The sequence below is a fragment of the Thunnus thynnus genome, chromosome 3 (genome assembly GCF_963924715.1).
Source record: "Thunnus thynnus chromosome 3, fThuThy2.1, whole genome shotgun sequence".
In the NCBI taxonomy this organism is placed as follows: Eukaryota; Metazoa; Chordata; class Actinopteri; order Scombriformes; family Scombridae; genus Thunnus; species Thunnus thynnus.
This window is the reverse complement of record NC_089519.1, coordinates 15163363-15188542: the sequence shown is the minus strand read 5'-3', so window position 1 is coordinate 15188542 and position 25180 is coordinate 15163363. Positions and strand designations below refer to the sequence as shown.

Here is a 25180-nt window from a genome sequence, read left to right as displayed (position 1 = left end):
GTTTTAGGTCCATGTAGCTAAAACTAATACAGTCTAATAAAACAGCCCTGAATATCCTACCTTCATGAAGTTAGAAATAACACCTCTGAAACAGTTCCTGCAAATACTGATCATTATATCCTTCATGGTCATTTCTGATGCTGAAGTTCGTGTTCAATTGTATTGTTATACTGAGAGGTGTTTCTAATATTTTATCTACCCTCATATACCCTGATATAAATAGGGTGGGCAAAATATTAGAAACCTCTCAGTGTATGCAATACAATTCAATAGCACCACAAACTATAGTCTCCAAAATCAGCATAAGTTGAATTAGCATCTCTCTTTTGTAGAAAGTAATTTCTGCAAAAACATTTCATAAATGTAGGAGTATTTATTTCAGAGCTGGCATTAGTTTTAACTAGGTTGACCCAATAAAGTTAGTGTTGTGAAGGGCAAAAAAAAGTAACTACCTGTTAATTTACAGCAAATATGGAGAGTAAAAGACAAATGACAGTCCAAAAACAAACAAAAACAATCTGAAAGCATTATAAGGTGATTATAAACTTTATCCTCGACTTTCAGCTTATAACTGTCATTTTGAAAACCCAACTAAATTTTCAATGTGAATAAACAGCTGAGCTGCATGTGTAGTGCAAGTGTGTTGGTGTAAAACAAAGGCGTCTTTTCACGAGGCGTCTGGGTTTTTCATGAATAGCCTTAATATGGCACCTGCCACTGAGAGATGAAGAGAGAAGATGTGTGTGTGTGTGTGTGTGTGTGTGTGTGTGTTTGTGTGTGTGAGAGAGAGAGAGGGAGAGAGAGAGAGAGGCAGGGGCTCCTCCCACCTTCTTGGTCTCTCCAGCGTTTCTGTTTCATCGTGGTCCTTTCATCACATCTAACCTTGACATGCATCATCTCTGTTGCTCTCTCATTCAAACGGAAACCTAGAGAGGGCGAGAGACCAGAGAAAATAATGATGGAGGGAGCGAGCGAGGAAGCAAGGAGGGGAGGAAAAGAGTGAGCGAGTGGTGGAGAGATTATTCAAATCCCACCCACTCCCCCTCCCCCTCCTCCCCTGCAGCATCCCTCCCTCTCTGTGTATGTGTGTGTGTGTGTGTGTGTGCTGGGTTCACAGAGCTTTAGAAACAGCAGTAAAATAGAGGGAGTGTGTAGATGCTTGTCTTTGTCCAGCCATCAAGCGTATTTGTGTGTGTTGTGAGCCACATTTCTGTGACAGTACACACACACACACCTTTGTGGTGTGTGTCAGTGGGACAGATCAGTGTGTGTTTTGCGTGTAACAGCAGAGACGGACTACTAATCATCAGCAGCGTTGAGGATTTTCTCTCCTCCCTCCCTCCCTCACACACACACACGAGTACTACCTCTCTCATTCCTTCTCGTTCTCTCTCTCCATCTTTTATCGCCGGATGATTCACTACCACCTGGACGACAGTGAAGCACACAGCTTTTTGGCGCCATTTTCTCTTCTTCTTTTATTGGCTGGGCTACAGCAACAATTTCTCCTGTTTGTTTGATTTTTTTTTTTGTTTTTGCCGTGGTGACTCTGCGACTCTGAATCGATGGAGAACTAGCAGCTTAACGGAATCCCCCTTTTTTTCACTCTTGGTTTTTTAATGCTTCTGTTTTCTTTTGAACCAAGTCAAAGGTTTACACTTTAAATTCAAAATCTGATTCTTTTTCCTGACCTCCACATGGCAGTAACAATCTCTCTACAAGCTCTTTTCTTTCTTTCTCCTGTGGAATAATTTTCACTCATTTCTAGACTTAAAGAAGAAAAGAGGAAGATTTTGACGTGCATCTCATCCTATTCAAGTACAAAATTACACTGGGAGATCCTGCGGACATGAATATATTGGAAATAGCTTTATAATAACAAAAAGAAATAATTTCCTGAAACAGGTGACAACAGTACGCTGGAGAGACGGGCAACATCGGGAACTGGCAACACCAGAAAGATCCAGGTTAATATTTCCAGCAGCTGAGGACTTTTTGAGAGTCCAGAAGAGCAGACAAAGTGCTGAAAGTCGTACTTGATCTCTTACACAAAAAGACAATCCAGACTCCTAACACCAGACCGAAACCAAGTCTTACAGCAAAGACTTTTTCGTCCACTGAAGAACATTGTCAGTACTGGCGGACAAGCAGAGAGGATGTTATGGTCTCCCAGATTATCGCTGTCCAACTTCCATGTGAAGCTGACGGCCAAAGGACTTTTCCGAAATCTTCAGCTGCTGTCGGGATGCAGGAAGAACACTGTGGTCTTCCACGCAGGTTTTGAGACGCCGCTGTCCTCCATGTTGGCCCATCATCTCACCATCCAGCAATTCATTGATCACTGCAGTGTGTCATGAACCTCCAAACCATCTGTGACCCCTTTTAGAAATCAGAAAAAAGTTCTGATTTTTCACACTTCTACACTAACCTGCTCATCCATCCATCCATCCATCTGTCCATCCATTTCTCATCACCCCCCCCCTCCTCTTTGCCATGTGCTGTTATGGAGTTTCAGGCCTGAAACTGATATCCAGCACCTTTTTCTTTCATCCACCGTAGATACACATGGCGGGGTTGGGTTTAAATGGGATGCTACCACACCCTAGCAAAGCAGCTAGAGTGCTTTGCTAGTCTTCAGCTAGCATAATGTTTACTAGTTGAAGACTAGCATAATGTTTGCTACTTCCCCTTCATTAGCTTCCCGTACTAAATGATTTTCAAATGTCTTGAAGCTAATGTAGCATCATTAGCAGGTATACCCAAAAAAACACCCAGCTGCCTTACCATAATAAAACATTTATTTTATGTATATTGTCTGCCAATCACCTTTTTCCATATTACTTCTTCCTTTATGCTCCGTCTACCTCTTTTTCCGCTTGTCTGACGGGTGAAGTTGCCTTTGATTATTTTGTAGCGATCAGCCTTTTTTTTTTTTTTTTTGTTTAATCTCTAGTCATGGCATACCAAACCTGACTCCAGATCAGCCTCAAAGGCCACTTCACCCTCTCCCCCCCCCCCCTCCTCCCTCAACTCCTTCTGTTTCCCGCATGGCGTTGGCAGCCATTGTTGCCTCCGTCTCTCCTCCGCTGTGGGGCTTTCAGTGTTGTGTACGCCGGCTACCACAGCCGCCATGGATGTATAGGGTTACAATAGGGCCGTCAGATATCTTAACACTAGTGTGTGTGTGTGCACATGAGTCTGTGCGTGCGTGTGTGTGTGTGGAAGCTTTCTGCACGAGTGCTTCAGCAGTGGCGTGATGAATAGCCATGACTACCGGCTCCTTTTAGCTGCGATACCCACGCCTAGAGGGGCACCAACCACGTGACTCACACACACATACACAAACCAGAAATAGCCAAGGACGCATCTGGCTTTTACTTATTCAACCATTAAAAGGGTGCTCTCTATTTGTGGAAGGCTTGTGTCTTCTGACTAACATGGCAGAGAATCTTTACTCACTGTTAATGGTGTTTCTTCTGTTATAATGTAAAAAAAAAGGAGCTGCAGAGCATCCTGTGAACAGTTGTTTGTGGCATTAGTGCTATGTGATAAGAAAAATCAGTGAGACAGAGAGGATGTCATTGTGAACAACTGTCATTGAACTTAGCCTGCCAAGCTAACAAGACACAACAGTGCTCAGTGTTAGCATTGCTTTGACTGTTTTAAATCTCTTCTGTAATCTCAGCTGAACAGAAAATAAGGCAGTGGTAAGTCAACTAGAGCAAAATATTTGACTAAATCAATAAAGCTGCTCTTTTTTTTTTAAAGCGTGCACGTGGTCATGTCAGAGTCAAAAACATGATCCACTGCCAGGCGTTTCTAATCAGAATTCTGTTTAGTGAAAATACAGAATACAAAGTAATCACATGTGGGATGTGCATATGAAATTGATTAAAAGAGGAGCAGCTGTAAATGGGCAGAGATTAGATAATCCTCCAAAGACACCAGAGAGTTGAACATTTATGCATTTTTGCTTTGTTTACAGGGAGCAAAGAAGCTAATGGCAGATTTGCCCAGTTTAACTTCATCAGCTTCACATGGTTTTGACTTGTATGTTTGCCAGTATCATTAGGCCACTAGGCTTACTCTGACACATAAATTTCTTTCATGTGTCTTGGCTAAATTGCACACTAATTCCTTCATCATCTTGGCAAATCGTCTTGATCCATTTACTCTCTGCTGGAAAATTGTCTGCATGTTTTTTCATGCTCAGCAGCAAATTATCTACTAATCAGCTCATGTTCTGCAGCCAGTATTTTCTAATTTGAAGTTTTTGCTCATAAGAACATGTTCTTCCCTGTTCTTTGGTAAATATTCCTGCTCAACCGCATCACCATCACGCTGTTTCTTTCTGAGTTGCGCTGTGTGTATTCTTACCAGCCCATCTGATCCCAGCAGCACGTGTTTGGCTGCAGTATGTTTTCTCAGTCTGAGCTCCACAGACCCACTTCCCCGCTGCTGCCTGCCATCGCCCTCAAATGTAGGTTAGAGCAGGCTTTAGTCACCACATGTGCGTGTGCGCACACACTCTGCAGAGACACGTGTGCACACTGCACAGTGGTTCAGCTAAGGCTGTCCAATCGTGCAAGCTTTAATCTGATGTGGAGGTTGCTTTTTTTTTCCTAATGTGGTGGCAGATGAGGGTATTAGAGGATGTATCTGCTGGACTGGAATATTTTCCAGGCTCAGCAGAGGTCTACAGTAGATTTCAGCTGCAGTGTTCTCTAATTGTAAAACTAGGTAGAGATGTTCTCTTTGAAGAATATCAGGGGCAATAATGTGCAGTTTATCTTTTTCGTCCACATCTGGAGCTGCATTTGATCTAGAAACCTCATATAAAATGAGTAACAGTTGTTTAACACAGTGTCTGCCTCTGGGACCAAAAATGCTTTATGTTTCACTCAAAAACAGCCAGCGGTTGAAGTGGTTTAAATTATCTGTGCATTAATGTCACTGTGGTTGTTGAACCTCTTTAATGAGGAGCAGGGTATCATTTTCATACAGAATTTCTATTTCAGTCCTTTTTTTTTTTACTCAGCATGTGGTTTGTGAATTTTAAATATACTTCAGTTTTTCTCAGTGGGATGTCTTGCCACTGAAGTGGTTTGGCTCACCTATATGATGATAACCATCCAGAGTTTGGTTGTAGCCTTACAATCCCAGCCTGACTGGTTAGATATTCTCCACAGCAGTGTTACCCATACATAAGGTCATGCAGAGCCATTGGCTGCATTTCTATCCAACTGCCAAGTCAATTTGAAGCAAACCTTTGAAATGTTGCCAAAAATAAAATGCTAATTAGTTGTTTCTCCAACAGTGTTAGTTAGTGAATAGTGTTGTTTGGATTCTGGTAATGTTTTCCATTCCATGGTGGTCAAAAATGTAAAAAATCAATTGAAAGACCTTACTGCACCACTAGTGATGTTAGACATGTAACAGTTTATTATGCAGATAATATAGTGCAGCTTTTTAAAAATTCAGTACATGCTAATATGCATAAATATATTTGGATGAACTATTGTCACACAGTTTATATGTCTCTGCCCCTACTGAGCTTTTTCTGTTTCTACTCTATTCAACATCTTTTTGTGGAACTGAGAAAAACAGTTTTCTCACAGTTCTACTGAGACCAGCGTGCACCGAGAGTAAAAACGTCAAGCAGTCTGTCTCTCTGTGATCATGCTGGATGACACGAGTGACCGGGTGACAAAAATGATCACAGGTTGTTGCTAGGTAACCAGATGGTCTAGTTTGCATGTAAACAGGGTCATATAGTGGACACACACTTGTGAACAGTGACTGCTCTGCACGATTGTTCCCAAGGCAACACGTGGGAACAATCTGTAACTGAATCTCGTAGCGTAGAGACAATGAAATCTATCAATCTAATCATGACAAACTCTTGATTGCCAGTCCTGCTGTCAGTTTGATTTGGTCTTCATCAGTTGCACAGTTGCACAGTTCCTCAAGCAGCCACCATCACTAGACATATTTGGTACAGTAAAGACTCTCTCCTCTCCTTACATCTCATCATAAACCCACAAATCAGTGCATGTTTATTCACAGGTCTTCCTGCTGTTGTTGGAGTCACTGTCAGATTATATTGTGTAGTTTCAGAACAGTGTTTGTCTGCAGCCTTTTGTATGGCTTTGTGTAGTTCCAAATGTACAAACAAAATAATATAAAAGATTTCTGCAAAGATTACAAGAAGTGTGCTGGAATGAATTTGAGATTGTTATTAAAATGGTCTTGTCTAGTATGAGCCCAACCACTAGAGGGCACAGAAACACACTGTCCCTCCTTATAAACATCTGCATGCTTACATATTTAGTTTTTTTTTATCATCTTACTTATAACAGTTTTAGTGTAGTTCTAGATGCCTGTGATTGATTTATAGGATGCCAATTTAAGCTCTGTAAATCAGTTTGAAATCACCTTCTCCACAGACAGAACCTAATCTAATCCAGCCTCTATTGGAATCTTCTTTTTCAGATCCTTCAGATTAGATTATATTTTTGTCATTTGAGTAATCTGAATGCAGCAGGTTAAGGAGATTAGGATCGCCACAACTACCTGGAGCGTATGTGTTGCTGTCCCTGTTTTTCCTGCTCTCTCTGTGAGGCTGACACACTTTTTTGTCCTGCAAACACACATACCGAGTAATCCAGCGCTAATCTGTCTCTGAAGCGGCGGTGTTTGATTTGGCCAGCACCACATGGCGGGTACAGTAAGCTCACAGTTTTTCGGCCTGCACCGGCTCTGTTGACAGAGGATTTGTCTGAGGCTGCGTTAATGACGGGGCTTATTAAAGATGGACCCACAAAATTTCTTAATCTAATTAAACCTTGATGTTGCCAAGAGCCTATTCTACTTTTGGGAGGCAGGTTTTACAGATTCAGGATTTTTGGTATCTGTGTCCTCATCACACAACATGTATTATTCTTATGTGTGGTTTACATTATTACACACATGAAAAGTGAAGGAAGCTTGTTCAGGAAGCTCTGTGGACTGTTTCAGGATGCTCTGATGAAGAAACGGCTCATTCGCTTTGCTTTTTCAACCTCTTGAGTCAAAGCCCCCACTCCTCCTCCACATGACCTTTTATTCCTTCACTCAACCAACCAACCAACCCCTGACTGGTTTTCCCTCAATGATTCAGTATACAGCAGGATTCCTATTGAGTGATCATGAGATTGGTACACAGGATGACTGACGTAATAATGATACTTATCATAAGTGATGTAGAGCTGAAAATAAAAACAGCTGCCATACACTGCATAACAAATAAGAAATATATGAAATGTTTTCATTCTTATGAATAATTTAAACTATTTCAGATGGTCTCTACATTCAATTATTGGACTGCTGAATATACAGCCAGCATTAACTATGAGGCCCACAATGATACAGTCTCTTAAGGTATCATATGTTACGCAGGTCATCTCACTGTGTACTGAAGGAGACTCTCTCCTTTACTCCTCTAACGTGACGTGCATGCTAACAGTCTTGTTTCTCTCTCAGTCTGGGCTCAGCAGCTCTGCATGACTGCCTGGCAGACTCCAGGTACACACCTGCATCACCCAACACTCAAACAGACCATGAGCAACAACAACAACAACAAGCTGTTATTTTACCTGCACATTTTCAACACCAGACAAACACTCCAGATGAGATGTGTTGCTGGTTGCTGTCAATTAGCAGCAGCAACTCCCTCGCAGTTATTTAACAGAATTGAGTTTTGAAATAGAATACAAATCAAATGGGAAATTACATTTTTATCATCTTGGTTGAAGTGAACATGTAGCCTCCCTGAGTGTCCTCAACAGCTAATTCCCATGCTTAAAAATGGAATTTGCATTGGTTGACACACATGTTTCTCCTTAACAGTAATTTAGCCCGAAGTGTAGAATGGACATTAAATTAATTTCATTCAGCTTCCTTTTTTTCTGCAACTTTTAATTGAAGACACAAGGAATGCAAGCGCAAAATGAACATGAAAGCATAGCTCTGTGTGTGTGTGTGTGTGCACACGTGTACACCGTCAGTTTTTTAATTTCTTTAATTAGAGGAGGAAATACAGTGACAGTGTGTTATATCTCTCACGCTCACCAACTTGCTGTAATCATTGTCACATATCAGTGTTCATAACTGGTCATACTGGAGTCTGTTTACAGATTATCTTAATGAGCCTGGATGAGATTTGTGTGAACTCAAGTTAGGTCTATGTTTCTGTCCAGGTGTCAAGTGACTTTTGGCCAAGTGTCATGTCATGTCATGTCAGATCTGAATATCCATCAGGATAAACTGAACCTAGCGCGCTGTTTAAGTGATGAATCAGTAGCTGATCCAGCAAACCAGGGGGTTGTTTTCAAACTGAACTGATGAAGCATTTTGTACAAACACTCTGAGGAAGCGTCTTGTCTCCTGCGGCCCTTCAGTGTAGGACTGACAGCAGCAGCAGGTTGTACCGTGGAGCGATCAGGGTGTTTGCTTCTGTCATTAGATGCTGCTGAGGATGACTCATTGATTAAAGTGAGTCAGTGTTTGACAGCATTCAATTCAGCTGTTGCTCAAATGTCAGTGCGCACTAATGATTTTCTCCTCTCACACTGAGGTGCACAGCGGTCCGATCCATTTTAATTATTTTCGTCCTTTCTTGTTCTTCACTCTGGTTGATCAACAGGCTGATAGAAAGCAGCATGTTCTGCTTGGTGTCTGCCAGTAGGTGGCAGTATCTGTGAGGAAGCCACTGCGTAACCCTTGTTGAGCAGGTCTGAGCATTAGTGCTAGCTACAGTTCCAGTTCAGGAAATGTGAATTACAATTTGGATGAGGTTTTCAAATGGTATGAATGAGGACCGATTGTGACTTGACCCTCTCCAGTGCTGTGCATTGTGATGAAATCTCACATCGCCATAGATGAGCTTCTGGTTTGAGACAGACTGAATTTGACTCTTGATGAAAGTAAAATTAGAGAATGAGAATTTCAACTCATTAGAGCGATGCCTCAGAAATAATCTGCATCTTCAAAGCATCATATAGCAGATGACAACACAGCACTCATGGTCCTGCAGGCTGCACTGCTTTACTTGTCCAGTGACTGCACTTCTGCACAACCTGCAAAAACTGTTCGACTTCATACAAAAATCCATTGTTAATTCTGAATTATTTACAGGCTTTTTGCACCTCACTTTTTGTCTGGAGGCCCCACTGTCAGTGGTTGAGCAGAGCCTGTCAGATGTCCTTGGAGCTCCAAATGAACTGAGATGTGATTTTTGTTGATTTTCAGTCAGTGACATCTGTCAAATCTGTGATAAGTGACAGTGGTGGTAGTGGTGCTGATGACTGTGTTAAGGTTTATTTACGAATATTTATGAAGTACAGTGAGCTTTATTTCTAGTCAGGGAACCACTCTGGAGCCTGTGGAGCCAACATATAAAAGATGTAAGAATGGAGGGAAAGGTAGTGTAGAGAGAGAGAGAGAGAGGGAGGGAGAGAGAGATGCAGTGTAATGAGATGGACTGCAGGGAAAGACGAACTGGAAGAAACAACAGTGAAGCAGAGGATGTGTGTTCTCTGTCTCGCTCACTTTCTCTCTCTCTCTCTAATTGCTCTGTCTCTGGTAATGCACTCCTTAATGCACACCAAGGACCTATCACACACACACACACACACACACACACACACAGACTGGCCATCATTACCACAGAAATCCCATGATGCATCTGTCTCAGCATAGAACAGTCAGTAGGGCGTATTCTCATTTACCAGATGAGAGCGAGTGTGTATGTGTGTGTGTTTTCTGTGTTTTGGATGTTGTGATGGTTGAGTCCAGACCCCAAACTGACTGATATTGTGTGTGTTTGTGTTCACATCCTTTCTTCTGTTTCTTCTTTTTACTCACATTGCTTCTGTTTGTTATTTTATTCAGAGGATGAACAAGTGTAGTTTCATGTCGTGACCCTGCTGTTGTGTGTACTTTACAATTTGTTAATGGGATGAGTGTATTTTTTGTGTGTGGGGAGTGTGTGGACACCATGTTGAATGTTGTACCCGCTACCCACACACTAAGTGGACGCTGTTCTCTTGCAGTGGACAAAAACAAGCCCCGGGAGGCACCGGCAAGATCCACAAACTGCAACAGCAGCTCACAGCTATCAGCACCTGCAGGAGGAAACAACCAGAACCAGCAGCAACCTCCACCAGACCTGGTATGTCCTCTTCTTTTAGTTTTTTAGCTTTAAGATGCTAATTCAGCTCCATCATGGGTAAGACACAACATCAGTGTTTACTGTCTCCTTATCATTACTGAACAGACTCTCCACTCTTCCTTTCTGACTGCTGGTGTGTTGACCTGCATAGCTTAGAATATTTTATACTGACAGTTAAACCCAAAATTCAAATCTTTTGAAAAGCGTCTGCATAGTGAATGTATGTGGTGTTATTTCCTGCTAGGCACCGGATGTTGTAAATGCAAATGCACCAGCGACATCAGTTCTCCCAGTGCCTGCTGTTGATACTGCCAACAATGGGGCAGGCACCACTGGAGCCTCTGGGCTCGGGTTCAAAGCAAGAACCGGGTCACGGTCCAGCCCCAAAACAGCATCCCGACTACAGAGCGCATCCAAGCCTGGCGTGGTCGGAGCTGTCGTTGCAGACGGGACACTCACGGCTAAACAGAACCAGAGCAAAGAGCAGGCAGAGAAGAAGAACCAGGCCATCAACCAGCTGAGGAAGCTGCTTGTCCAGGGGAATAAGAGAGTGGAGGCTCTGGCTACAGTCATCCAACATCTCTTCACTGAGGTACTTCAGTTTTTTCTATGGTTACCAAACTGAAAAATTATACTAAAATGCAGGCAAAGAGCACACTGTTTAGCTGTTGGAAAAATGAATATGGTAATTGTCCAGTACTGCTGTCGGTGATATTGTTTCGTTATTTAGGGTTGAGAAGCTTGAAGTACAGTAAATACTGTTTGGCTGCAAGACAGGTCATGCATGAATCAGCCCACACTGCTAGGTTTGCATACTGACCACAATGCAAATGTGACCAGGCAGTGATTCCTTTTTAAATGAAACGAACCAATAAGGTCAGGACAGATATAATGGTGTAACAGTGACTTCATGTGAACAGCAGTTTGCAGTTAGCTTGTTAGCTAGCTCTGCTGTATCTGGTGTGCACACAGATATATTCTCTGATTTCCTAAATCTCAATATCAATGCTTGTGTATTGCTTTGAATTTCAACTGTGACCTTTGTTGACCTTCAAAATATCAAAAGTGAACTGGGAGGAAATTTTGGGATTCGAGTGCCACAACCAAACATTCAGCAGATCCAGCAGAAGCTAACATTGGTTTCTAAGCCTAGTTAGGGAGCTAAAAGTTTGCTCATGTTAATTGAGAGGATTCTTCTCAAGTTTTGAATTTTGAAATAAAATCTTCCATATTATACACGACTTCAACACAAGTCAAATGGCTTCATATATGTTTAGCCATAGTTTACACACAGTAAATTCTCATAGGACGTCTGTGGTCACAACAGCCTTACCAGAAATCCTGCATAGAATATGGTGTCTCTTTCTGTCTGGTGTGGCTGTATCAAGCTTGGTGAGAACATTTTGGAAGTAGCCTCTTCTAACCCATACCTCCTGTTACTGAGCGATCCCCCCACAAATAATAATACTGTCTGTGGGTGTGTTTCAGTTGATGGGGATGGGTCCCTTTCTTCTGCTGGGGCACCACGCCACTTTAAAGGCAGATAGGATGGACGTGTTTGTACATGTAAATACAGTATGGTCTAGCGAAGCTTTAAGGAGGTACATTAGGGGAAACGATCGGTTATCTGCACACCTTCCTTCCCCTTCGGCAAATTAGAGCAAAGCACCCGCAGCCTATAATTAAAGCATCAGTCAGCAGTTGTTGGTGATATGGCAGTGTTGCTATTTAAGGTGCTGGTTGAGATGCTTGTAGAGGAGGAGTAGAGTAATGGCTGTTTTTAGTAGGAAGCATCGAGACAGCAGGGAGAGGCTTGTCTGAGTCCACACCCAGTTGCTATTAACAACAACAACACATGATGCCATGGAAACATCCTGCTGCTGGCACTGATGTGCTGACAGATCTGTGAGTGTGTGTGTGTATGTGTGTGTGTGAGAGAGGTTGCTCTTAATTTGAGAGTGTTGTGTGTGTTGTGTGTAATAGCTATGTGATTGTGGTTAGCTCTACCTAGCATTAGTGCCTGTTGTCAGCTGTGATGGGGTTGTTTACAACAGCTGATGTTACCCTATTAAGATGTATGTAGTATGTGTCTGTAGCACACATCTCGAGAGGTTTCCTCAACAAGCTCTTTCATGTGTGACTGACTTCAGTCAGGCTCAGCAGCTCTGTAGCCCCGACACTTCTATTGTTTTTTCAAGGTATAAGTTGAATGTTTTTGAATAAAACACTCCTATTCCTTCCTGGTATAAACACACTCTTTCCTTTGGTATGCCATAAACACATTAAGAAACTCCTCGGGGGATGTTGGGTCTGAGTGAAAATATTTTAAAGAGTAAATAATTCCAATAAATGATATTGGAGTGTCGTCACCTCCAGAAGACCTTGTACAGTTTTGTTAGGGGGTTAAACATGGCTGAAGTCAGTTTATACTGTATTGGGCTGCTTCATCACAGGTTGAAGGCTGCTGATTGGCTCAGCCAGGGACCAGGATGTGTTAATCACAGAGTCCCGGACATGGATAGGCTGCTCTGTAAATATTTGCTGTTTGACTACTGGGGCTAGTGATTTTATGTTTGCAGAGCATAATGCCATGTGAAATAAAAAATGTTTGCAGATAAATACTCTCTTTGGTTCTGCCTCAACAGCCATCAGTCAGCTGGGCTCACATTCAGTAGGCCTCTGCAAAACCCTTTCCACTGTTTTACATATGTATGAACCTTACACTTTGAACAGATCTGCTGTCACTTTGAACTTTCATCTTCTTACTCTTACCTACATCACTTCCGCTAGAAGGTCAAAGGGCCCCGCTTGTCACCAGATAAGCGCCAGATCTGTTTTGCAGGGGCTAGCTAAGAAAGCAGAAATGTTTCAATAACTTATATGCATGTACAGACTATTCCAACTGTTGATATTGGCAGGACAAAGTCATTTGGCGTTGGCGTGCTGTCACCAAAACAACCACCACGCACTGCATTGATGATGTATTTTCCTTACGTCCTTGTCAGGGATGCATCAGAATGCATTAGCATTTATACTACAAAAGAGACCAAGTGTAAACAGGGTCAAGGTGACCCTTCACTGATTACATACAACATGCAAACAACACTAACAAGTGACTTATGTTATATTCTTTTTTTCAAGGTAATAAAATGTACTTGACCTCAGGCATATACACACACACACACTCACTTGTCTTCAGTGAGTGTGTGAGAAGCACAGGACAGCTGTTATCTGCCCGCATGTCTCTCTCTGAGAGAAAGTAGCTCATTATCTGTAGAATAACCTGTTATCAGCAGTAACAACCCTGCACACGTACATGAGTGAGTGTGTGTGTGTGTGTGTGTGTGTGTGTGTGTGTGTGTAACTGTTGCATAACTTTCAGGTTAAGCTTTTTGAATCAGCCCCTGATTAGAATGGTTTTGTGTATTAGGATAAATGCTCCATTTCCGTGGCAGTTTTCCAGCAGAGTATTGTGAAAGTGGGACATGGGGAGAGCTGTCAGAGGTTTACAGTGCAGCAGCCCTCCTGACTGGGTTATTGATTAGATGGACAGCCTGGTGGAAGGTGGAGGGGAGAAAGGGAGTGATGGACAGAGGAGAGGGAGGTGGTGGAGGAATGCAGCAGTCCTGGAACTCTGTGATTTGTGTGTCTGAGATAATGTGCACTTTATCTCAAGCTTGAATACCAGCGCTATCTAATCTGTTCTCCACACTTGAATAGGTGACTGCTGAATATAAACTGAACACTTGACGCTGAGCTACCTTCCCCTGAGGCCAGGCTGTGGGGCGGGAGGGGGGGGGCTGTATGGTGTAGTGAAAGGGGTTGGGGCTTTAGTTTGGGTGGGTGGGGTTATCAGGATACTCCACCCATACTAGTATGACATTAAATACAACTTCTCTGTCTATTTTGTGCACTTTGTGAGTGTTTCAGATCTCGGTGACTATAAATGGCAGCAAAAAGGGAGTGTAATTAAAAAAAAAAGTTCCCCTCAAAGCTGGAAGTGTCTTTTTTAATTTAATAGCTTGTATTTTTATGAATGGAAGTTTTCTTTTAATTTCCATTTCTGTCTGTTAAGTTTAGTAGCTTTTATTTTGAAACCAAACTGGACATACTGAGAGTTATGGTAAAAAAAAAAAGGCAAATCCTCTTTTTGAGTGTTGGTAATTTTGTGGCGTACTTTGAGAACATGAAAAAAAAAAAGAACAAGAGAGACAAATACTACCCTGAATTTAAGAAATATGTTCCAGCTTTTGCTCTTTTCTGCACTGTGAAATTTCAGCTTGTGCATATTGGAAAAGAACAGCCTGTGTAAACTTAAACATCATAAACACACATAGAAGTAGAAAGTTAGAAAAGATATGCGTAAAGACAAGAGAGGCGTGTGTGTTGTGTGTAAATGACAGATAAGAATAAAGATATAAAGAGAGGAAGGAGGTGCAGGAATAACTCGCATTCCTCCATCTTACAGTATCCAGGCAGGAGGAGGAGAAACAGATGGAGGGAGGAGGGAGGACAGGGAGCTCTGTGGTTAACAGGTAGAGAGTGGGAGGAGTGTAAGTGGCCGAGTGAGCCATCAGTTACACACACACAGAGAGAGAGAGGGAGAGAGAGAGAGAGAGAGAGAGAGAGAGAGAGAGAGAGAGAGAGAGAGAGAGAGCGTCTCATTCAGGAGGAGTTTTTTTGCAGTTTGTGTCGTCCACTGGTGTTAGAGCGAGAGAATGAGGGAGAGGAAGGACTGAAAAAAAACAAGGGAAAAGCACATTTTGAAGTGTGTGTGTGTGTGTGTGAGAGAGAGAGTGTGAGAGTGTGTTTGTGTGCGTATGAGTGTGTCTTCGTTCACCGCGACATGGGCTCCACAGCCAGCAAAGCCAGCAAAGCCAGCAAAGCCAGCAAAGTCCATCATAAGGCCCCCCCTCATCGCCGCAAGAAGAAACGCAAGGTGTGTGTGTGTGTGTGTGTGTGTGTGTGTGTGTGTGTGTGTGTGTGTGTGTGTGTGTGTGTGTGTGTGTGTGTGTGTGTGTGTGTGTGTGTGTGTGTGTGTGTTCACCGCTGTAGATGTTTCTGTCTTTACATGTGCCGCTCTTTTCTTTCTCTTCACTGCTGTTGGTCTTTCTGTCAGGGAACTCTGATCAACTCTCCGGAGAAGTCGGGGATTAAGGAAGGAATTTTACAAACGGGTCACTTTACAGGAATTTAGCGGAATTTATTTTCCATTTAGTTTGACACACTCATTGTATTAACCGCTGATTTTTTTCAGTCCAAACCTTTTAAGTTATGAAATAGTTCACCAAGGCCACAGCGGGCCTGAACTCTTTCATTTTGACTGACTTATTTTTTTTCTCACCAACATCTTTCTACAAGTCCAATAATCTCTCATATATCTGCAGTTAGTTTTCACTGCTAGAAACATTCGCTCATTTTCACAAGCTGTCTTTGTGCTACTCATTCTCATTGTTGTCTCTCGTCTCTATCTGCTCTTTCACTTAACTGACCCCTCAGACAACAGATGGACTTTATGGCTCTGTGTGTGTGTGTGTGTGTGTGTGTGTGTGTGTGTGTGTGTGTGTGTGTGTGTGTGTGTGTGTGTCTTTGAAAGCAAGAAGGCAGGAGCACAGGCATGCGGTTTCCATTGTAAATTCCACTACTTCTGCTGTTAAACTACTGTCACTTATGCATGTTTTCTTGAGTGTAGACGTGTTAGAAAGAGTAAATGTTATGCAGTAATTCATTCAGACGGGGAACTATAGGAGCATAATGTTGTGTTTTGGAGTGCAGCAGTGCACTTTGGTACGCTCAAGTTGAAGTGTGCACTAGTCCACGTGTTTACAGTTGTGTAGGTGTGTGAGTCTGGTGTAGGCAGCTTTGTAATCTATGTGTGTGGTAGAGAGTGAAATTAATAGAAAATATAGAAGAGGCTTGTGTCTGGTTATAAATGTATACATGATTGAAAAATTATATGTGGCAAAAAATAAAAGTTATATGTGTGTGTGTATATATAAAAATTATACATTTACAATTACAGTGGAGTTTTTCAAGTTTTATTGTCATGGGGAGATTTTTCAGTTACAGTTGCTGTTGTGAGCAGTATAAGACCCTATCCTGTCGCCCTATATTAACAAGCTTACTCTAAAATGTAGGAAAGTACTGTCTCCTCTCTCTGTATTATTGCAATCATGGTCACAACCTTGCTTCAGCTGACCTTTACAAAACTTCCCTGCAGTTAACTATAAAGCCAGTGATCGCAACCACCTATATGTGATCGGTACAAACTTTGAAACACAGAATGACAAATGTCTCTGGGTGTATCTGAAAATCATCCTTTATATATTGTCATTATGTATGTCTTTGCCATTTTGTAGTGTTGTCCAAACATGTTCCTGGTCACTAACTGAGAAGTAACCACCATTGAACGGGGGGGGGGGGGGGGATTTTGAATACAGCCTCAGTGTGCATTTATCAATTTGCTCGTCTGATTCTGAATAGAGTCTCTTCTTCTCTCTTTCTAGCGCGAGGAGACCTTAAAGCAGAAGAAGGAGTTGTCACTGGAACTGGCAAACCTCCGAGACGAGCTGGGTAAGAGAGGGATTTTTTCTACACATCCACACACCCTCACGCTCAAGTGCTTGTTCATTCTCCTACGCATTTTCTTTCTCTCTCGCGCATTTGCATATGACACATGCATACGAAGCTTATCAAGGACAGGTCAACCGCCCTCCAAAAGGGCGTTATTTCAGTTTATAATAGTGAGGTGCAGCTGCTCCTCGTTCTCTAGAAAGGCTCAGCGTAGGAGAAGCCTCTGCACAGCCACCTGTCAACATATTTGGCATCTGCACACTGCACCTGTGTTTTTATCAGGTTGTTATGTTTACATGAAGACCAGCAGATTATATATTAACATTAAGAAATTGTCAGGGTTTAAAATTTGAGACATTAGTGTGATTGCTATAAACAATTTTAAACTGACAGCCTGTAGCATTTCATTTGACAATGTGTTTTTGTGTGTGTGTGTGTGTGTGTTTGCCACTGGGAAATCTGGGGCCCGTTTCACCGAAGAGATTCGAGAGCACTGCTAACATGCAGGTCACAAATGGGGCCAGTGCCCCATTTAACAAATACTCACAAATAGCAGATACATTTGAGTCCTGCAGTCGTCTTGCATGCCCATGCATAAGTTGCAAGTATGGTGTTTCTTTTGATTATTTAAACATTTGAAAATGAACACCAGAGGAAATGATGTCATTTTGCAAGTTGCAGCTTGCATGTTGCAAACTTGGTGAAATGGGCCCCTGCTGCACAAACAGAGTAGCTTGATGTCACAAAACAGGAAGTGGGCACTGAAGTGGTCAAATGAGAGTTTTTTTTATTATTCTTATTGATATTTTAAGCACATTTAAGAACTAGCAGTCTACTAGTACTTGTATTAATAGTCGCACACAAAGGCCTTCCTTAATCCACACAGTCAACCACTGCCCATTAGAACAATCTAGAGTCAAAGAAGTTCAGTGGAGTTTTCATGTAAGTTCAGAAGATGAGTAATCTTCAATAACAAGAGATGATCCTTCCACATAATGCAGACCTGGAACCAGCTGGGTGAGTTCAGAAAATAATTAAGGAACAATTTCCGTGTCTAGTGTACGCGTGTGTTTGAGGTGTTTTTACTCAGTAGTGCTGCAGCATCTGACAGCCTGCCATTTAACTGTCATTGTGACAATGCACAAGTTCAACCATAATGGTTACAAACCATGTGTTTACAAAGAAAGAAGGGAAAACAGGCAGGCGAGGAGGAGTGTAGTGTGTGTGTGTGTAAGTGAAAGCGGACACTTCAGACATGCATGATGTATTTTATTAATATGCTTAATGCCAGTGGTTCTTTCAGATTGACTTACTTTCATCTGCTCACAAACTGCCTGTAGTCCAGTAACATCAACACATCCTGACACACTGTATGTGTCTCTTAGAATAAAGCTTTCTATTCATGGATCTGAACACAAAACATTTAGGTCACATTATCTGACATCCGCCGGAATTAACATTACAGTTTGTGTCCTAAATACTTACTGATACTGGTATGTATGGACTTGGATAGCTGGGAGTGTGTGTCATGTCAATAGCACCTCTGCTAGTTTGGCTGATACAGCCCACACACACACACACACCTACAGTCACGCTAATGCACCATACAAACTACATACACACTCACTAGATACATAGTGTGTGTTTGTGTGTTTGTGTGTATGTGTACGTGAAAGCATGCATTTATACACACACTCACACACACACACACACATCCATTGGCATATTAAAAATAACCATGAATGTAACTTAAGCTTATTCGAGTATTTGAACACACACACACAGACACGCGTTTGCTCCGAATGCCATCTTAAATTTGGCTTCCACGTATACACACACAAACTGCCTGCCTACAGCACATACACACACACACACACACACACACACACAGAGAGACACAGCAGAACATCTCATTCACCATCACTTTCTTTGTAAAAACACCCTCTCTTTTTCCACTTTCCCTCTGTACATCATTCTGAGCAACACTGACTATAATCTTTTCTTTTACTGCGTGTTTGACTTTTGGCCCATCTCTTTACACACAGAGCTGAGGAATCTCAGCAATGTATAGACCCCTGCTGTCAACACACACACACACACACACACACACACACACACACACACACAGCTGTCTGTTAAACCTTCATACTCTCCAAGTCAAACAGACAGGAACGACCTGTTCCTGTCTTGTTGGGTAATGTTAGGTGGTTTAATAGTTTTTTACTGTGAAGTTTTACAGTGCAGTTACTGTACCGAAACCGCTGCAACTATTAGCATCAGGTCAGAGCAGCATTCCTGCTTACTCTCCTACAATACAGGTCTTGGTCACCCTGAAATGACATGTAGTTTACTCTGTAATGATCAGAATAAAAGCAGAGATTGCTTCAGAAGCAGTGTGTGAGAGAGGTTTATACTCAGGAAGGTTTCAGCCAAACAGGTTGAAGTCTCCTCATTCTTTGATCTATTGATCTTGGGGCGCTTGAACCTGTCCATGAACTATGTGCAGAATTCCCCTTTGGCTGAGTGTTTGACAGTTTTATGGTTTGCTGTCAATAGGAGGGAGAAAGCTGTGAAAGATGTGTTAATTAACCTCTTACCATGCACCCAATTTTCATGCACAAGAAGAAAATAATGAACCCAAAATAAAAAGGTTACTGTTCTTCAACCCTTTTGATTACAGTCATAAGCCTGGTGTCATTTAAAAGATTAAAGTTTTACAACCAAAAAGTCAGAATGAGTATAAGGGATACTGAAAATAGCACCACCAAGGCTAAAGTGTCCCACGATTGGACAGTGTCGTTTAACAAGTTAAAACAAAAACTTTTGTGTCTGCAGCCAACAGTAAAGGTGAGAGTCTGGCAAGTCAGGAGCATTTCCTTGATGGTGATCTGTTTTCTTTGTTCCAGTGACATTACCTGCGTTCACTGTGTCTCTCATGCTTTCATTCTGTATGAAAAGCAGTAAACCCCCCACCCAGGCAGACATTTTCAGACTGGAGAGATGAAGAGGGGTCCAGAAATGATGTCATGATTTTACTTTACCACTTGCCAAGCACCTGCTGTCACACACACACACACATACACACACACACACACACACACACACACACACACACACACACACACACACACACACAGTCTATGTTTTCCGGTGTATGATAAAGAACAAGCTTGTGTCTAAGCTGCTCTCAGCTGTCGCTGGCTTTTGTGTCTCCATCACCACGGTGACAGGCGCTCACACTCGCTCTATAGAGCTCCATTCAAAGGGGAACAGCAACTGTCCCAGCAGCAGCCAGTTGTTACTATATAGTTACATAAGGTAGAATAGTTCTATTACAGGCACAGTCAACGTGTGTACAAGGTGCTTTTTGATTCATTTACGTTTAAGTGATGGCATCAACATGTCCCTGGTATATGATGATGGTTCTGCTGCTCCATGTTACACACTTCACTGAGTGATACATCTCTGTTTCACAGTCTGTGAACTGTGCAATGGTCAAGATAACCACAGTCCCAAAAAACTAGCATGGCAAGGGGGAAGAGGGTTTAGTGAGTGCGACTTGCAGTGGTGTAAAAGTCAGTGAATTGCAGAGATCTTTTCTAGTCCAGGTGCTTAACTCTTTATCTGGATGTTTCCCAAAATATGTTTGATTTTGAAATCGACTTAAATTAACGTAGCATGTGATTGAAGGTGGAGACAGAGGGGAGCATGCATGTGCTTGTGAGAGTTTAAATTAGTCATGAGAGGAATGAATCCTGCTGCATACTTCTGAGCTGACTTGCAGATGTTAAGGGGTTGGATCGCTCGTCTGCCGTAAGAGTAATTAAACTGGAATGTGGTTGTCAGGGAATGCTGAGGAACACACACACACACACACACACACACAGAAAATCTGTTGTTCATTTACCTGTTGAGACAGTGACTGTTCCAGACATGTCCCTTCTCCTTACAGACTGGACTGACATAATGTTATGATGATTGCATTGGTGGCACTCATGGTAAAATGATTTATGGTAAAACTGTAAATGATCAAAATGGTAGCTCCATGATTGCTCCACATCTGGCCATGATTGCTTCACATCTGCCCTTTGAGGTTTTTCTAACTGTGTTGTGTAATAAATAGCTGATTCTCATTCTCATTTATTCTTTTTTTTTTTCCGACAATCTCTAGCTGCAGGTCAAACCCTGACACATTTGGAATAGTTGACTGCAATTAATCAAGATTTTCTCTCATCATTGTCAACCATGAAACTATTGTAAAATGAGGAAGATTATGTCATTGTTTAGAAGACGGCACTTGATCCAAGAGATTTAGATTGTTGGAAAGGCTTTTTGCAGCTCTGTGCTCTAATAATAATATCAGTCAGTGAGTTTAGTTTTCCATCACTGATCATGTTGAAACTTTTCTCCATTAAATCTTGCTGTAAAGAGTTTCACAAAACTAGATTATACTCTTCATGTAGTTTCTCGATTAAATAATAGTTCATTCCAAATGTCTTCAGTCCAGGTACTAACAAGTGTTCTCAGTACAAAAGTACAAACTAACTATCGTCTCCTGCTCTTCTCATCTCTGTGCAGTTGAGTCGTCTCAGAGCTGCGAGCGTCTGCAGAAGGAGAAGGAGGAGGTGCGCGTCAGCTTGGAGGAGGCCTTGAAGAGGCTAGAGGAGCAGCACAAGGAGGAGCTGGTGCAGCTGGAGGACAGGTGTGGAATTCACCTCTACTAACGTGTGCATGAGTGAAACACTCAGCCTCACATAGTGTTACTGTTTTGAAATATTCTCTGTGAGTTATAAAGAGGTTCATACGGACACATCGAATGCAGGAGATGGTTTGAAATGGCACAGAAAACTCTTAAAAAATCTAATGAAGGATGTGGAAATGTAAGCCTGCACTGATTCTCCTGCTTTCTGGATTTTATTTCTAATTGTATGTTTCTGTTTGTGCCGGTCAGATTGAGGAGTTTTTACCAAACAGAGTGGGACAAAGTCCACCAGACGTACCAGGAGGAGGCTGATAAATGTCGCATGTTGATGGAACAGCAGGTCAGAACACACACACACACACACACACACACACACACACACACAGTCACACCTGTTGTGCATACACAGGCACAAGTAGTTGCCTGTTAGTCTCGTAAAATGTTCTTTGGCCTGCATCTCTCTCATAAAATTTTTATTATGAAATAATTACAGAGTGAAACATGACAGGTGTATTATTACATTTAATAGATTGATTAATTAATCTACAAGCAGTTTGACATGTGGTCTGTATTTAAAAGTTTCTCTTGATCAGCTCTCTAAATTTTGAACGTTATCTAAAATGATGGCAAGAGGTTGCAGAGTACTGACATGAATGGAAATATCTGACATTTCCCCCTCCTCAGACTGAACTCTGATTGGTTCATAGGGGCTTGGTGTGACTGTCAAAGCTCTGGTTTAGTATTGCCCTGATCTCACACCCTGATTGGATTCAGCACACAGCTGCTCATAAAAAAAATCTCTGACAGAGATCTATAACCATCACCATGGTTACATCTCTGATGCAGTTGATTGCAATTAAAAATCCTTCAGCATGAATGTGAGACTCAGGTTACTTGATGGTCAGCAATCACACGTCTATGCTGGAGCTGCTTCATGATCAGAGATGAACCTTTACTGGATCGGACTTCAGTATTTGGTGATTTCTTAGTGGGACACTGATCTGTATTTTTGTCCTGAAGGTGGAGGAGCTGAGGAGCCGACAGGAATTAGAAAGGAAGAACCAGGAAGTGAGTCACAGCCAGAAGATGGAGTCTCTCAAGCAGCAGTATGAGACCTCTATACAAGGTGTGTTCAGGACAAATACACAGCTTTCACATCTCAGCACTTTAAACAGTCAAAACTGAGGACTTTTCTAATTAAAGAATGAATTACTTTCATTTACTGAATGAATATTTTCATTATTAGTCAATAATTTATGTAATGTTGTTCAATCAGTTGATACATATGTGTTTGTGCATTTGTTTGTACATTTCAGAGCTAAAGAGGATCCAGCAGACAGACCTAGAGAACCTGGAGAAAACACTGAAGGAGACTGAAACTTCTCTTTCTGTAAGTGTTGTCCATGTTTTAATACTTACACTAAGTTTCAAAAGAATGTACCCTATATGTATGTAGCTGATAAGAGCGGGTGATCTTTATCCATGGGGACTTAGTGTCAGAGTAGTTAGAGGTTTCGTGTTTTGCTCACAGACACCTCAACAACACACACCAGCTGCTGCAGGAATCTAACCAGACTTTTCCAGTTTGGTTAGAAAAGATAGAAGAGTTGCTTGCTAACCACAAATATCTTTTCTGGTTGGTTTCTAGGAAAAAATGTGGAAATTCTGGAGCACAGCTGATGATTTATCATTGGAAAATTGTAATTTTTGTGTGCTGCTTAACTAAAAATTGAGTTGTCCAGTTTGTAATGTTAGAAGCATAACATCCACTCCAAAAAATGTGACAAAGCTATGATAGATGACATGAGCAGCATGTCTACAATTTTCTACCTGCCACTCACAGGGGAAGTGTTTTAATCCTGCAGTATGTTTGCACTGATAAATCCCTCACAGCTCTGCACTACAGAAACAGCAGTTTAATTAGTTGACCTCCTACTGTTTTTGACTCTAAAGTGACTGTGTCGCTTTGTAAAGCTGAATGTTCACTTCATGACTTTTGTCTGTGTCCTCCTCCTTTCCACACGTCTCTCCCCCCCACCAGGAGAAAATATCTGATCTGTCAGCAGAGAAGGAGGATCTGAATGAGAAGCTGAAAGCAGAGGAGGAGAGGAGGAAGCGGATACTATCAGACAAGAATCTGGTAAAGTTTGTTACAGCTGTAATACACAACATTCAGCTGGCTGTCACATGACACTGTTTGCTCAGACAGATGACAAAGACTTTGGAGAAGTTTGAACGCAGATAACGATGAGAGGAATGTCAACTAGATGAAATAGATGGGATGTTGTTGTACACAGAAGAAACAAAGACAGATCAAACCTGTTTTCAAGATGTCAGGTTAATTGCACAACAGACTTCTCAAGTCAAGCCATCAAGCAGCGTTCTTACTCTGCATGCAAGACTTGAATGAAGTACAACCAGCAGTGTGTGAGCTGAAGAGCATTCCTCATCATAGTAGTGTTAACACTGAATCTGTTTCTCTGCTACACATGACTTCCCTCTGCTGGTCAGGAAGAGCATCACACACTCAAACTTCCTCCTCTCTGTCTCTGTGTCCACAAGAATGACATGATGAGCATGATTACTGTTACTACTTCTAACACCTGACCACTGCGGATAAAACGCCATGAAGATGATGTAGATAACATACATGTATATGTTGTGTCCATTAAGACAAAAGACCAGTGACTCATGCAGTGACTCGCGTCATTAACAGCACTCATCTCAGTCTGTTGCTCTGTCAATATGGATGCTTCATCTTTTAATCTGTCATGACTTGGCTCAGTATTGTTGTTGTCTTCTGTATCTTTGTCTGTGCCGCCATAGTGAGTCACTTTATCTGAGCGCATTAGCCTGTTCTAACCTGTGTTTGTTTGTGTGTTTGCAGAAGGACTCCCACACTGTGTATCTGGAGCAGGAGCTGGAGAGTCTGAAGGTGGTGCTGGAGATCAAGAACAACCAGCTGCACCAGAAGGAGAAGAAGATCATGGAGATGGACAAACTGGTGGGCATCAATCTATCTGGATCACATATGATTATTTGGAGAGTTAGTTACCCATGATGGGGTTTTTCTTCTCTCTTGAGTCAAATACTGGGAAAAATCCTGAGTACATTTTTCTCTCTCTTTTTTTCCATTGTTTGGCATAAAAATGTTCCAGTTTGAAGATATTGAATATGAGCACATAACATACAGTTCAGACATATTGACCTTCTTTAGATAGTTGATGCTGGTAGCTGACAAATCTTGTGTGTGTGTGTTGCAGTCGGAGACTAATGTGAAACTGGAGGAGTGTCTGAAGAAGGTTCAACAGGAGAACGAGGACTACAAGGCCAGAATGGACAAACACGCTGCTCTCTCTAAGTGCGTACTCCTGCTGCTCTGTGTGTGTGTATGTGTGTGTGTTTTCTACCACTGCTGTTAGTTATCCAGTGTCTCCATCTTTAGCTTAATTTTTCCATCCAACCTGTAACAGTGTTTTACCGTCTAGGACAACACAGTGACTGACACAGTTTATGCATTAGTACCACATATTTAAATAGTCAAATAGTCACCTGTGATGTATGTGGAGTTTTAACTCACTGTCTGTGGATTTTTAGCCCTTCCACAGTGAACAAAAGGTCAATCGTTTGTGTGCGGACTGAATGGTTTTATCTTGCATCAGAATTTTGTCTCACATTTGCCGCAACTCATAATA

At 41.9% G+C, this 25180-nt stretch overlaps 1 protein-coding gene across 1 annotated transcript in view; it reads left to right on the top strand.

The window, feature by feature from the left end:
- The window catches only part of LOC137179606 (microtubule-associated tumor suppressor 1 homolog A-like), a 41072-nt gene that overhangs the window by 14092 nt on the left and 1800 nt on the right, over positions 1 to 25180 (top strand). Inside the window, exons 5-14 of the mRNA XM_067584414.1 lie at positions 10092 to 10210; positions 10455 to 10802; positions 16717 to 16783; positions 21362 to 21485; positions 21735 to 21825; positions 22506 to 22611; positions 22802 to 22875; positions 23527 to 23625; positions 24373 to 24489; positions 24749 to 24846. Of these exons, the coding sequence (XP_067440515.1) occupies positions 10092 to 10210; positions 10455 to 10802; positions 16717 to 16783; positions 21362 to 21485; positions 21735 to 21825; positions 22506 to 22611; positions 22802 to 22875; positions 23527 to 23625; positions 24373 to 24489; positions 24749 to 24846 (1243 nt within the window). The remainder of the gene's footprint in view (positions 1 to 10091; positions 10211 to 10454; positions 10803 to 16716; positions 16784 to 21361; positions 21486 to 21734; positions 21826 to 22505; positions 22612 to 22801; positions 22876 to 23526; positions 23626 to 24372; positions 24490 to 24748; positions 24847 to 25180) is intronic.